Below are 15300 nucleotides of genomic sequence, written 5' to 3' on the forward strand. Positions count from 1 at the left end.
GCAAGGATGTGTTTTACACCGGCACAGGAGGCGGACAATCTGTCTGTGTCGGTATCTCCCCATCTCCGCACACACCTGTCTCTCCGTCCCTGTACACCCGTCTGCCTCTCGTCTCCCGTCCCTGCGTGTTGCAACAGGGCCCAGGCGCGGATGCCTCTCCCCTTGGCACCCGCGCACTGGAGCCAGCCGCACCGACATGGGGCTGAGCTGGCACCTGCAGGGGACCCGGCACGAGGGGTGTGACCATCTGGGACACCCCCGGTGGCGTGGGGACAGCCCAGGGCGCGGGGATCACGGAGCCCGGCTGGTGAAGGGGAGCAGAGCGATCTTCCCGTCTTCCCTCCCCAGCGAGGGGGAGCTGCCACACCAAGCCTGGGTGACTGGAAAGTGAAAGAAGAAGCTTTTCTCTCTTTTCCTTTCCAAGATAGCATCAGCTTTACACTCACCTGCTTTATGGGCCTTATCTGGAAGGGAATGAAAGGGAAGCCGGTAGGTGAGGGAGCACCCTCCGAGCTGGCTGACGTGCACGCTTCCCTCCATCTCCTTCCTGCAATCCTGGACCTGCGAGGTGCAAGCACCTCACAGTCACCACAAGATTTTTATCTCCTGGTGACCACAAGCATTTTACAGAAACTGAGTGACGATTCGGTGAATTGTTTCATGTCACGAAGAGACCTGTGACAGCAGCTGAACACAGCTCCCAGCCCCAGTACAGCCACTAAGGCTGCTCTCCTGCCACGGGGGAGCGGCACAAAGCAGGCGGAATACAATCAGCCCAGCTGAGGTTCAGAAAACAGAAAGGAATTTAAACTGATCATGCTGTTTTTGGCTTTTTATTCTTAGGTAATATGTGAAATATTATGACCTGAAGGTTCTGCAGAAACTGGAAGAAATGTCTGGTGGGGGCAGAGGATTCCTGACCGAGCAGGAGGGACCTGGAAGGGCAAGAGCCCAAAGTGAGGAAGGGGCTGTACAGAGTGGGTGAGGAAATTCATGATAGGGATAGCAAGACTTAAATACTGCTGAAAAAAGATGTTCAAAAACTAACAGAAACCAGTAAGAGGTAAAGAATAAGTGAAAGGTTCCAAGTGAGAAAAAAAGGTGGGAATTTTCCCTAGGACCATAACCTACGAAGTTATCTCCCAACCCTTGAAGGACAGAGGCAATAAATGCCCAGGTGAACAGAGCAGCCTAAGGCAGAGGATGGTGCCAGAGGGAGCACGAGCCCTGCCCAGCCACAACAGGCACCTGTGGGCTCACCGTGCCTCCCGTCCAGCACAACGCTGCCTCTGGTATCAGCCTGCGCACAGGATGAGGCAGTCAGGCGAGGGCAATGCTGACAAATTGATGCTGGTATGAGCCATTCACTTACGTAGGTTCAGTATGAAACTGTTATTCCCTGCCAGCTTCAGGGAGGGGATAACCTGATGGGTCCTCTTCTTCTCTAATTCTCTTGATTGCCTACGGGTGATGTTATTGGTTACGTTGGCCAAAACATGAATATGCATCTGGATAGAATATACCATGAGAAAAGCAGTTATTTAACAGAACTGGTGCAAACATAGCCAGCCTGGAAAGACTGACTCAACTCACTAGGCAGACTGATGTATTTGTTCTTTTGGGGTCTTCAATAACTCCTTCTGTGCGTGGCAGAGAATACCACTACAATGCCACCACACGCTTTTGTTGGTGTGGGTTAATCCACAAATCCTCAAAGAAGATCTGTTGTGGGTTATGCTGGATACTTATGAATGTCTTCAGAGCTAAAGAGCAAGTAACCACGCTGCCCAAATTTACTTTGCTTTCAATTGTGGCTGTTTTCCCTGCCCTCTGTAAGAATTGCTTTCTTTTCTTCCATCTACCAATGGGCATCTGTGACTAGGTACTACTCATAGGATGTCATGCTTAGATCATGTTTGCCACAGCGTACGTGATTTGTGCCGACATTTCCAGGAAGTACCAAAGAAGGTGGGAACCACCATGCCACTTCAGAACATGGGTCTGACCAGCTCAGTCTCCTGTCTCTGCCGCTGACTGCAGGTGGACACTGAGGTAAGGGCAGGCAGGTGGCTGTGGGGCTTCTCCCCAGCTCCCAGCCGCTTGGCAGCCCAGGGAGTTCCCCAAGCCGATAAACATCACTGTGTCCACACTGTTGTGTTCACATTGCTTGTCAATTTTTCTGCAATTTATGTGCTGCAAACCCCCTGGCTACTACGACAGATATAAATCAGTGTGGAACCAGAGTTACTAACAATGATTGGGGAAAAAAATCTGTGGTGTTAAAGACCTATGAGTTTTGATCTTAATGTGGGCTAAATCTCCCAGCATCATAAATTACCTGTCTGCTTGTCTGTCTCTATTCCTTGTCATCCCTTGGACTGAAGGATTTTGGTATGAGGTCCTCCTTTTCACAGGGAACAGACACGTAGAGCCAGGCAGCTGGGGACAAGAAGCAGCTGAAGAAAATGCAAAGATGAGAGCCAGGAAACTGAAGAGGGAATGGGCTGGAGAAGGAGCGGGAAGGGGTACAGAAAAGGCTCTAGAGGAACTCTGTGATGGGAACTGACATTTGGGAGTTAGTTAAAGTGAAAAAGATGCAAAGAACACAACAGAATCAATGGAGAAGAGACTCACAGTTACAGCCCTGCTGAGCAGTTCGCAGTTCTCAGAGTCCTGGGCAAGGAAATAAGCTAGATTCACTAAGGCAAACAGAAGCCCAAGTCCAGTGATCAGGACTGGACTCATGGTCCAAAATGTCTTAATGAATGCAGACTGCTGCCCAGAGGAGCGGCTGTGACAATGAATTGTTTCTGACAAGTTTGGGGTCCTTGGAATAAAGGTCCCTTTTCCTCAATATTCTGGACAACGACACGTGAAGCATAACGAGACCGATTGCCATTGATGGCCCAATGAAAGTGGTAGAGCAACTGTGTTAATTAAACATCTGTATTAGTGACATTTTCTGACATGGTGACATTAATGGGAAACGAATTTTAATTAAGTATTTGTCTGATTCCTAAAATGGTGCCTGTGTGTCTATACCTGGAAGAAAATAAAAAAGAAATCTGTACAACATTCTTTCAAACACTTTGGACGTAGCAAGCATGACTGAAGCACTGTTAGTAATTGCCATCATTTTAGATTTAAACTTCAAATACACTGTACTTACTTTTTCAGTACTCTATTAGTGCATGTTGAAAGAAGTTAGCATTTACACAGATCAAATCTAACCTTAAGAAAGCCTTCCTCAGATGAACACACGGGACTGATTTCTGAAAAATGTAATAATCCAAGAAAACTTTATTCTAACCGGCCTCTTGCCAGGGTGCACCAAATTTTCCAGGATCCTTCTTCCGTCTGACACAGGTACGATTCGGCAGAAACACGAAGCAAATTACCTCTTGCTCCGAGGAGCTCTGTACCCTGCAGGATCTTTGCAGAATCCAGCCCGAAGAAATACAGCACTTTCAGAACACGGAGCTGTCAAGCAAGATTTCCTCGGGCTTGTTGCCACACAAAATGGCAAATAAGGGACCTGATCCTGCACTGAAGGCAACGGGAATTATAGGTGCTCAGCATTTGTCTGCTGGCAGAGCTAAGGTTTCTCAGTACTTCCTAAAATCAGCCGTGCTGTTTATTCCTATTGAAAATTATACAGCTAAAAAGCTTTGGTATCTAGCCACAGAGCTTTTATTTCAAATTGGCAATAATGTGACAAGATGTAACTCCTGCAAAAAGACTACAATAATGTTAAAAATATCATAAAATATTATTTATATCAGGATACATTTGCTACCCCATATGACAATCATTCATATTTCTTGACAGATATAAACCTCTGCTTAACACATTAGTATCATAAATATTACCAGATATAACACTGTAATTTAATACCTACCAAATGTATTTTAAAATATTACTCAATTTAAAACTTTGGATTTTAACCAGATGTGTTTCCAGAAAATGATTCAGGTCAGATGCTTTTTTCTTTTTCTGTGCGTGTGCGTTCAAAGTGGAACATTACTATGTGATTTATTGTACTATGACTGTATGCCCCAAACCTAAAACAGCACCACGATACTTCATCCTTGAGGCTTACACACCTGCAGTCCAAACTAACAAGAGAAAACATCTACATGGCACAGCAGGAGTCTTTGAAATGTCTCTTTGCAGTTGCCTGGACACAGAACAGACTGGTAGAGCAGGGAGGCAGCGGAGAAAGGGTGAAGACAGGAACTCCAGCCTCTTTCATCTAGAAAGGGGGGACCATGGAGAGATTAGAGGAGAGGATTTTGATTAGATCACTGGAATGTGAAATGATGCTTCCCAGGATTAAAATCCTATTTTAGAGCTACCAAACCGGTTACGTTGTTAGTCAGAATCTGGAGGCTCGCAGGGCTCCATCCCTGCAGACGCCCGCCGCGCCCGACACCCTCTGCCTGCAGCAGGGGGGCCCCGGCCGAGCCCCCCGGCCTCCCCCCGGCCTCCCATTCGGCAGCCCCCACTGCCAGCCCTGGACACGCTTTCTGGAGGGCGAGGGGCTTCATTCCCCTACCAGCCCCGTGACGGCCGCACGTGCTGCGAGCCCGCAGCGTGCCCGGCCCAGCTGGGCAGGCAGAGGCCCGGCGTTCTCGTACCCTAGTGCCATTAGTTTTATTCCCGGTACGGCCAACCAAAAATGCGAAGGTCTACAGTTGTCGGGTTGATCCTTAGGTGGGACTCGTTAACATAAAACCCGCCGTCGCAATTAGGAGCTTTGTGAGCAGCAGCCTCAGCAAAAAGTGGAAATGGAGGCTGAAGCGATGGTGCTCCTCCAAAGGAGGACGGCGGCAGATTGGGAAATAGTCTGCAGCAGCCGCTCCGCCGCTGTCGGTGCCGTAACTTCTCCAAAGACAGACAGAGCCATTTTCAAGTAGTCAGCCCGCCGACTTGAGCGAGCACTAAATTCACTTGATGATCAAATACTGTTTGACGAAAAATCCACCGTCGCTTACTTTCCCGGAGGAAGATCTATTTATTTGCCTTTCGCCGAGGCAGTGCGAGGCAGCGGCGGCGGCAGCGCTTGGGGAGCGCGATGCAGCGGGCTCAGTCCCGCGGGGCCACCCGCGAGGCACCGGGCACGCTGCGGGGCCACGGCGGGCGCGCGGGCTGCCCACCCAGAGCTTGTGGGGCCGAGCTGCGCCCCAAACCCACCCTGCTCATCGGGGTGGGCGCAAGGGGGGGGGGGAATAAACCGCGTTTATGGACACGTTATTGTTTAGAACAAAATAAGTTATTTCATCCTTGTGATCTCCGTTTCTATGGCTATGCCGCACGAAGCTGTGAGCTGATTTTCCAACCCCGGTGTTAGCCGCCCCCTCCGAGCCGGCGGCCAGCGGCAGTGGCCCCATGGGCGCCTGCCCGCGCCTCCATGAACCCCGCTAACGACGGTGCGGCCGGTGGGGACGTGGGGGTCCCCCTGCTCCCCCCGCCGCCACCAACGCACCGGGGGGGGGGCCAAGCTTGGAGGGGGAGGGCTGTGGGCAATGCCCCCCTCCCCAAATCCCCCCCAAATCCTAAATCCCAAATCCTAAATCCTAATTCTCCCCCAAATCCCAAATCACCCCCAAATCCCAACTCCCCCCGCAAAACCAAATACCTCCCCCCAAACCCAAATACCCCCCCCAAATCCCAAATACCCCCCCAGCCGTGCCCCCCCCCCCCAAGCACGGGGATGGGGGGGGTGACACACACACACACACACAGACAGACACACACGGGGGGGGGGCTCTCTATGATCGCACCGCCCCCCCCCCTTTCTCCCCCCCCCCCCCCCCCCCCCCAGCGCACGGGGCTGACTCCGCGTTCCGGCCGCCGGCGGGCTCCAGGCCGGGATTTGGGCGCTCCCCGCCCGCCTCCCGCCCCCTGCCCCCCCCCGCCCCTCCTCCTCCTCCCCCCTCCCTCTCTCCCTCCCTCCCTCCCTCCCTCCCTCCCCCTCCCTCCCGGCTCCCGAACTCCAGCCCCTCTCTCTCCCTCGATCAGCCGCTCACTCTGTCTCAATATGTCTCAAGATGGCGGCCAATGTGGGATCGATGTTTCAATATTGGAAGCGCTTTGATTTACAGCAGCTGCAGGTCAGGCTCCCCCGCTCGCCGCACCGGCCGGGCCGCGCCGCCGGACCCCCCCCGCCCCCCTTCCCTTCCCCTTCTCCGCCTTCCCTCGGGCCCGGCCTCCCCCCCTCCTTCCTCCTCCTCCTCCTCCTCCTCCTCTTCCTCCTCCTCCCGCAGCCGCCCGCAGGATCCCCCCGCTCCGCCCGGCCGCGCCGCTCCGCTCGCCCCCCCCCCCCCCCCCCCCCGCCCCCGATCGGCGGCCCCATCGGAAATCGATCCCCTTTGTTCAATTCATCGATCAGCCCAAGATGGCGCCGGAGCCGGCGCTACCGGGGCCGCCGCCGCCGCTCCAGCCCGCTTCGTCCCGGGCTGCCCTCTGCCCGCTTCCCGTGCGCGTCCCCCCCCCGCCGGTACCCCGGGGCCGCCGCTCTGCGGGGCTCCGCTCGGCCCTTCCCCGCCCCGGCTCCCCGCCGCCTCCCTCAGCCCCGGGGGGCGGCCGGGGGAAAGTTTCCCGAGTGCCGGGACTTTGTGTGGGGTGTGCGGGCGGGGGGGGCGCGGGGAGCCGGCCGGGCTCGGCGGTGCAGGCGCGGAGCGGCGGGGGCTGGGGGCGCTGTGGTGCCGGCCCAGGGGTGCCGGTGCCCCCCCCGGTGCTAAACCCTCCAGTGCTTCCCCCCTCGGTCCTCACCCCCGCGGTGTAACCCTTCGCCCGGTACTGCCCCCCCCCCCCCCACCGGTGTCACTCCCTGAGTGCTTCATCCCTCCCCGGTGCTCCCCCCTCGGTGCTTGTCACCCCCCCGGTTTCACCCCCCTCGCGGTGCTCCCTCCCTGTAGTCACCACCCCCCGGTCCGCACCCCCCCGGTGTAACCCCCCCGGTGCTCTCCCCCCTCAGCCGCCGCCGGGCAGGGGGCTCCGGCCGGCCCCGGGGGGGCAGTGGGGAGCTGAGGGAAGGGAAAGAAGAGAGGGACGGGGGGATCCGGGCTGTTTTTTGGGGGTCACAGGGCCGGGGCAGCGCGCCCCGAGGGGCTGGGGGCGGCCCGGTGAGGCGGGGGGGGGGGGTGGGCAGCGTGACGGGAGGCGGGGGCCGCGCTCTGACAGGAGAGCGGGGGGCGCCCGGCCGGGGGGGGCTCAGGCGGCCGCTTCCGTGCCCCTGTGAGGGGACGAGGCCGGGCGGTGCGGTTTGGGAGCCCCCCCCGGGCCCGGCCCGAGTGGCATCACGGTGCCTCGGGGCCGGGGGGCAGCGGGGCCGGGCCCCCCCGAGCCTCCCCGGGCAGCGCGGAGCCGCCTGGGGTCGGTGCCGGCCCCGGTCCCTGCCGGCTCTCAGGTGCATCGGGAGGTGGGGTGAGGCGCTGCCTTTCCCTCTCCGTCTGCCTTTTTTTTTTTTTTTTTTTTTAGCTGCTTTCGTGTTTTATTGTTTCTTTTAAAGGCTTTGGATTAAGGTAGACTTGGCTGAACTTTCCTCACTTGAAAGGATTCTTAATAGCGACCCAGAATACCTACAGGAATACAGAAAATGAGGTCCAGATGTAGAATTGTATAAAATAAAATGGATTAAATTAAGATGTATTTAAACAAGGTCTGACATCTTTAATTGTGGACTTTTGCCTCTGTGTATGCGTGGTTGTACTTGCTTAGCATAGAAAAATAAACACTCGGAACGTCACTGCTGCGGCGTTACATTTAACGGCGGGGAACTCTGAATATTTCCTATAAAATAAAGCCCTCAGAAATGCTTATTGATTAAAATATATTACGCTAAAGTATCTATCATGTAAATTAAATTCTAAAATGTAATGAACGCGGCCAAATGGCATTTTGATAGATTGTTCCATTCTGTTTTTAGTTTGAAAAAAAAAAACCCCTCACTTTTATTATAATTTAATTTCTGTGCATACTGTAAAACCTGTTGTGGAGTATCGCTCCACAAACCTTAATCTTATTTTTACAGGCTCGATGTGACAGGCTGACTCGAGCAGCTTGTAGGCTCTCCTTTGAAGCACGCCTGTAGTGCCAGCTCTGAGCTGTCTGAGCAGTGTTCGTTACCTGGTCCCGAGGACTCGTGATTATTTGTACGGGTTGCGGATTGGGGCTGCTCACCTCGTGGCGGATTCACCAGGCCGTCCGTACCCAACAAACTTTGTGCTCAGCCTGCCCGCGGAGAGTCCTGGAGTGACCAGAGAGGGAGAGAGGACCTTTCATCCTTAGGCAGAGTAGTTAATTTGTTTCAAATTCGCTTTTTATTTTTTTTTACCCACCCATCTGCATGAAGAGGTAGTGTAATATTTACTCCCACTTGCAGATGAAGCAATATGCTATTAAATCTATCGTTACCGAGTGTGAAGCTCAGTCTTACAGAGCTGTTTGTTCCCCCCATTCATTTATAGTCATGTCTTTTGAGTGTGGAATTACAGACAGTAAAAATTTCCCTTTTCCGTACTTTCTTTACTCTATTCCAGGGCAAAAACGCGAAGGACTTGTGCTTAGCGTAGTTCCTGCCAAGTCCAGCTCTCCCAGCTGTGGGCTCGGTGGCTTCAAAGCCGTCGTTTTGCTGCGCAAGAAAGTTGTGAGGAGCTGAGGATGAGGCTGTGCCCGTGTTCCTGGCAGCGGCGCGACGTGCATGCTGCCTGCTCACAACTTCCTCTTCTGCCTTCTGTTAGAGGGCATTTAACTGTTGATGAGCTTCGACCTGCCTTGTAATATTAAGCAGCAGGTTTCTCGGGATTGTGTCAATATTAATTAAAAACGGAGCCAAGACCACTGTAGGGTCTGACTCTTTTAATTATTTATTTCCGTTCACTAAATAACCTCTTGTTTGTAGGAGGAGAGATTTCAGGAGTTGGAGGCAGGGTTAAATAATTCAGAACTCGGATTAAAGAACAAAAAGGTCTGTTCACAAACGGAATATGACGCGCAGAAATGGCGGTTTCCTAAAAGTACCAAACACGGCTCTTCACTTGAGACTGTACCTCAAACGCATGCATGCAGACTTTTATTTTACAGCGAAGGTTAGTTGCATTTCCTAAAGAAGTGATGAAATTGGCATGGCATCATTTCTGCGTGAGTCTGCTGCCGAAGGTGGATCCGTGTTTGATAACTCATGGCGAAGGAGTTGTAGAGAAAACAGACCCTCGCAGACGGTGAATGCTGTGGCCGTAAATGCGAGTTAAAGCACCGGGGCAGTGCTGGTGCCCTCGAGATAGAAGCAGGTCTCCTCTTGGGAGGTGTCGTGCTATCCCAGTCGGCTGGACCTGCAGCAGAGTGAGGCTTGTTACCTGCTGCTGGCCAGGTCCTCGCTCACGGCTCTCGTTTTTGGTGTCTCTTGCCATCACCTCCCCCGTAAAAACACCCCACTGCCGGCGAGCAGGAAAACGAGCCTGTGGGTGCTGCATGCCGTCCTGTTCCAGGTTCTGGTCGGTGTTTCTGAGCGTGCGTGTGTGCCTCTGTGTGCCCGTATCGGCAGACGCAGGCGGCCCAGCCGTACCTCTCCGACCAGCGGTACTGCTCGAGTAAGCCTAGCTTGCCTCTCAGATCTAAGCTGCGTCTGCAGGATGAATGGAAAAAGTTAGTACTGCTCGAAAACCGAACGCGCTGCGTGTTGAAGCGTTCTGCAAATAAGTACGAGTCTCAAAATCTCAAAGCTTTTTAGGGCACGCATGCATGCTAGTGAAAAGTACAGCTTCTTCAGTTTCTTGCTGCTTTTGAGCAGAACGGCAGAACTTGTTACCATCAGGCTACAGAACTAAAATCTAACCCCAAGTCTTGCTTGTGTTTTTTTTTCCTTTGGTAAATCTCATCCCAGTATTGCATCATATATGATTAATATGAGGATAGAGTATTAGTTTTATGTCTGCTGTGACTAATTGTTTAAGGTAACCCATTGATCTTACTATACAATTACAAAATTTGTAACAAAATCTGGAAAAACTAAGTAGTAATGAGTAGCGTTTAAATACTGAAGCTATTGAATTATTTAATTAGAAACAGGTGGAGTTCTTGGCATCTTTTCCTTGGGTCTGATTGTACTGGAGCACGAGCCGATTTGCTGTAAGTGAAGAGTTGCCATGCTTCATCAGAAGTGGAATTAGCATCTTAGCATTAATTTTGTTTACCCATACAGAGCTCTGCAGAATTTGTATCTGTCCTAAAAGTAGTCAATTCTCGGTTATTTGTGATGGTAGCTAAACATGCAGTAAGAGGAGTCTTTAGCTGCTGAAAGTGCATTCCTGTTCCCCCACCCGATCAGATACGGGTGCTGAAAGCAACTTGGCAGTTCTGCGAGAAGGTGCAAGAGAGAGAACCCAGAGGGCTGCGGATACCTGAAAGACAGGACGCCGCTGCCAGTCGACTCTGCCAGCCCTTGTTTGCCTGAAATAGGCAAATTTGGCTTTTTGTGGCGGTCAGAGCAGCATCCCTGGGCACCCAGCATGCATGACGTACTAAGGGCCCACGCTGTACTTCTGGCTTGACAGTTTGGCCTCCCTAGGATTCTTGAATCTGTTCCTCAGAAGGAAATTTCTGAAAGCTTTGCTAGCCCTCTTTCTTGTTCCTCAGATGAAGTAATGCCCATCTGAAGCATGGCAGAATCAGGGCAGTTTCAGTCAGACTGCTGGTATGCCAATTTTGTAGTTAATTGGATAATGTATCGAGAAATGCAGTAGTGGGGATTTGGAATATGGCAGTGGTTGGGATGTTTTGGAAAGAGAGATTGTTCTGCTTGGCTCTGTGTGACAATACCAAACAAGTAATGGGCGAAACGTTTGTTAAAGAAAAAAATACGTGCAGTCTAAAATTCCAGTGAACAATTATTCTTTATTTGCGAGCTGATTTGTAATGCATGGATGTAGAGAAATGCACAGCCCCAAGTTTCAGTTTGATCACACTGAGGCTGCGAATGAAGGCGGTTTATCTATGGGAAGAGGAGATCCATACGTGCGTGTCTGCTGTTATTTCAGACACCCAGCAGGCAGGGCTCGTTGGCTTGGGGTGTGAGCGGGGTGGTGTGTTCCTGTCTTGGATATCCAGGTTTCTCTTGCCTGTGTTCTTTGCATTTTGCAGTTTGCTTATCTTTTTGCTTGGCTGTTTCCTGTGTACTTCATGGGCAAGGTGGTGAAAATGTGATGTTTTCTGGAGCCAGAATGTGGTGATGATATTCCTACACTGCATGCCTGAAGGAGTGGGGACGAAGATGTGAAGCTGAGCAGGAGAAAGCTGAAAGGGGGTCGTTAGCAGAAGCCAAGAAGTCTGGGGGCAGACATTTGTACAAGAGTCCCCATGCACAGGCTTTCGGTGTAGGGTTGAATTTACCAGGAAAGATGAGAAAAATTAGGCCTCGTGGTCAGGATAGCTGATGTCCTTAAAGTGCTAAAGATGAGTCTTACTCAGGTTGTGGGATGTATGTTTGCAACTTGTTTTTGTTTCCTCTGCTCTGACAAGGCAAATACATCTGTCACTTCTGCTTTTCTTGTTAATTATACTGAAAAAATACAGCATGTTGCAGTGCTCGGGTTATGAAATAGGTGGAAATCCAAACAGAAAACTGAACGTTAACAGAGTTAAGTTCTTAAAAAAATGAAATGCGGAGCCTACAGATGTTGGGTGTAGGTTGCTGGATGTAACAGTGGTCTCCCCTGTTGTCAAATAACACTTGGGTTTCTTGGAAAGCAGTAGGCAGCAAAGAATTTGTGCTAGACCCACAGCTCTTGCCTGGTGGCGCTTACGTTGCAGCTCTCGCAAGAGCTCTGCAGCAGTTCAGGCTGCGTTTCTGTGGCTTAGCAGCGTTGGCTGTTTGAGCATGAGTAACTGCGCTGCTGGGTGGGAAGCGTCGAGGCCGGGGGGTGACCCGGTGGCTCCGTGCGGGAGAGCCGCAGCAGACGGAGTCTGAGGCCGGAGTCTTTCAGACGGATGCTGTCTGATGGCTGCTCGCCTTGCTGGCGGCTCGCTCGCTTCCCTGCCTTGCAGTAATTTAGTGCCTTTGTCTGCAGTTGGGGTAATAAGGAAGTCTCTTGCCAGGGCCTGAGGTGTGCTTCTGTGGTCGGGTGGAGGGCGCAGAGCTGGGGTGATCAGCTCTGTGGATCGTGGGGGGGCTGCTCTGGGGAGGTGGAGGTAGAGGCAGCCCTGCCTGGGGAAGCTGGAAGCAGATGCACAGAGATCTAGGAGCTGCCTTCCTTCGAGGCTTTACGTTCCCACGTGTCTGTGCCCTGGCCGTGAGCTTTTTAAGGCCTGTGCGGATGTAGGCCAGGACTGTCTCCGATGCATGAGCTTGTGCCTCAGTGCTGAGCGGGCCCTGTTGTACCTTCGGTTTGTGAAATGCGCCTTAAGGAATCTGCAAGCACCTGGAAGTGCTGCTGCGAGGTTTCTGTGAAGAACATGAAAGTTTAGGCAAAAGCATTGATAAGCGAGATCTTACGTTTGGAGATCTTGTGTCTGGCTACTGGTCAGCTGAGCCTGGAGCCACACGAGCATGCGGGTGAGACCAGACCGTGGTCTGATTCCTGTTAAATTGTAAAGCAGTGCTTGAGCTGTGGAGATGGGGGGGGTCCTGCGCTGTGGATCACGGCAGAATTCCTTCCGTGTGTTTTTTATATGTGTACAGGGAATCCGGATCCCCTCTGCTGCTTTTTGGTTAGTGGTGGCTTCGGTCTGTGGCTCTCCTGTGACGAGCTGAGGTCTGTGACACTGCAGGGACACAGAAACAGAAACGAGTGGGGTGGGGGAAAGGATGCTGCTCACAGAGGGAAGTGGTGAAGGGAGGAAGGAGTTAAGGAGCAAGCCTAAGCCTAGGGCTTGGAAAAGAAACTTTCCTTACAGCACAGCTGGGAGGAGAGGGAGCGTGTTTCAGAACGTGCACAGGTCTGGGGCGGTGCGGCTGGGGAGCACGGAGGGTCTCCCAGCAAGTGCCTGGCTGCCGTGTTGCAGCCAAACCCGGCTCACCTGCGCTCGCCCGTGTTACAAAAGGATAGCCTGGGGTTTACCACCGTGCCGTGCTTGTGGGAACACCCTGGGAAGATCTGCGCCGGAGATACCAGGGCGGTGGTACAGCGCCGGAGCACGCCGACAGATTTTAGTGCTGTCCTGTTAACAAATAGGGCTTATGTTCCTGGTAGAGCTAAGCAGTTCCTTAACCACTGAATGGTATTTTTCAGGTATTGTGAGTAACAAAAGTGTTGTCATTGTTCTTACTTCACAAAATTTGAAAGGTGATTTAATAGCTGTTGACTTGCGAGTCTTCGTTTCTAGAAAACAAACAAACAAACCTCCAGATGTATCTCAGGCACAAGAAGATGATTTGTTTTGCATGAGAATGTCCTGGCTTATTTCTCTAGAAACTGAACTGCAGAGCTAAAGCGTAGCGCTGCGGGTGGTGATGTGCAGTGGAAGTTTGGTTACGTCGTGCTCCTGGGTGCTGGAGGCTGCGGGGTGCTGTCGGTCTCTTATTTTAGGAAAAACAAAGGGCTTCCCTTACCAGAGTGGTAACCTTAAGCTGGTGTGTGTCAGTTCATCAGAAGTCTATACACTGTGAGTGTGTCGGGGAGTAATGCCCGGGGGCTGATACTGGCTCGTAGTAGGTGAGTGGCCGATAGCAGGTGGCGGTGGTCTGCTGTAAGCTGGGGGTCCCAGCCCTGCTGGTGGCTCGTGGTGCCTGTGCTGTGCTCTGCGATGCGGTTCTCCACCTGGAGAACATGAAGCGTGCAGAGATGGAGGGCTGTCAGCCAGCGTATGTGGTTCTTCATGGCTTCTGCCAAATTCTGTGCTCAGCATAAAGAAGAGTCACTGGTGCATCTTTCTGCACCTCTGTTTGATTTCTGTTCAAAGAGATTAAACAGAGGACGTACTGCTGTTGGTTTGTGGAGGTTTTTCAGGCTTGTTGCTGGAAGCAATGTCTATAGGAACGAGTGTGGAAGAGGAACTGAGTTGTCAGACGTCCTAAAAGGTCGTTGTTGGTGATTGGTACCAAACCTCTGGGAAAAAACCTTTCCTGCAAAGGGTTATGGAGGTGCAACTCGGAGTTACTCGTACGTACATGCATTCTACCTCACAACACACCAGCAGGTGCTTTGGGTTAGTGTTTGAAGGCAAGACACGCAACTTAGCAACTTTCCCTTCAGATTCTCTGCTCGTTAAAGGCTGCTTAAAATTTACATTATAGGCACCCAGTGGTAGAGATGTCAAATTTAATGCTCAGCAGCCCGTGGTTGCATCACTTAGAAGTGAGGTCCTGCGCTTCAGCTGGAGGCAGCACCGCTCTCGGGTGACCCCAGACCCCTGCCAGCGGGGTCGGGGGCGCGATGCAGTGGTGGGGGCTATTGAAGCCCTTCTGCTAAGGGCTAGGGGTTGTGATTTAATGTCTACGTGTGCCATCAGAAGTACTGATCACCGACTCAGCCCGCATGCCTTCACTTCCCGAGGAGCTGCTGGGCTGGAGGGGCACGGTGCTGGGTTGCCGAGCCCCTGAGCACCGCTCTGGGTCGCACTCGATGAACTTTGCAAAGGTGAATAAGCTTTACCCCTATTTAGCACATCACCAAGGCCCTGACCCAGTAAGCATTATCGCATGTGCTTAATTTTTAACACATGCGTAGTCGGAGTCTTCTGAGGTCGTCTGGGAAGGAGTGGCCTTTGCTGCCACGGCCGGTGGCTGAGTTGTGAGCGGAGGAACCTCTCCAGCCTCTCCTCACGGTCTGCTGCAGTGTCCGGGGTCTTCTCTGTCTCTTCCTTTATCTCAGGTTTCTAATCAGCTTGAATCTGTTTCTTGTTTGGTTCATTGATGTCAAATATAAATGTCGTCGGAATAGCTCAATAAAATTTATACTTGTGCTTTGTCTGTAATTATTTTTCATTTTATTTTTATTGGGCATTTACAGGTTTTATTGCATATGCATGTCAAAGTAAATTTATGTCATGTTATCACTTAAAGATGTTTGCTTCATTTTCAGACGTAAATAAAATGTACCCTTTGTCTGTGATCTGAAATATGATAATGTTAATTTTGTCAGCAAAATACATATCTATTTTTATGTTGCAACTTTTGTGTGCGCGTGTTAATATTGATAGTACTCAAATAACTTGGGTTTGGTATGTCTGGTATGAGCATAGTTGCTTTTCTAATACTAATTGTGGAGATGGGATAATATTAAACATTTAGTAACAAGGAGCCAGTAGTCTTGCAATTGATTTTCTAGGGGGAGACCTCTGTACAGAGCTGCTTGCACAATT

General features: G+C 51.7%; 1 protein-coding gene and 1 long non-coding RNA gene across 13 annotated transcripts in view; one reads left to right on the plus strand and one right to left on the minus strand.

Annotated features, from left to right (window-relative positions):
- Positions 1 to 3757: 3757 nt before the first annotated feature.
- LOC136786611 (uncharacterized) lies at positions 3758 to 6156 on the minus strand. Its single transcript, XR_010825771.1, has 2 exons — positions 6030 to 6156; positions 3758 to 4252 (listed from the first exon to the last, which is right to left on the minus strand). It is a non-coding gene; the product is annotated as an uncharacterized lncRNA (long non-coding RNA).
- CUX1 (cut like homeobox 1) overlaps positions 5979 to 15300 on the plus strand; it is a 268876-nt gene continuing 259554 nt past the window's right edge. For all 12 annotated transcript variants that reach the window (XM_066979728.1, XM_066979718.1, XM_066979720.1 and 9 more), the window contains exon 1: positions 5979 to 6113. In XM_066979728.1, the coding sequence (XP_066835829.1) occupies positions 6051 to 6113 (63 nt within the window). In that variant the 5' untranslated portion in view covers positions 5979 to 6050. The remainder of the gene's footprint in view (positions 6114 to 15300) is intronic.

This window comes from Anser cygnoides, chromosome 18 (genome assembly GCF_040182565.1).
Source record: "Anser cygnoides isolate HZ-2024a breed goose chromosome 18, Taihu_goose_T2T_genome, whole genome shotgun sequence".
NCBI classification, from domain to species: Eukaryota; Metazoa; Chordata; class Aves; order Anseriformes; family Anatidae; genus Anser; species Anser cygnoides.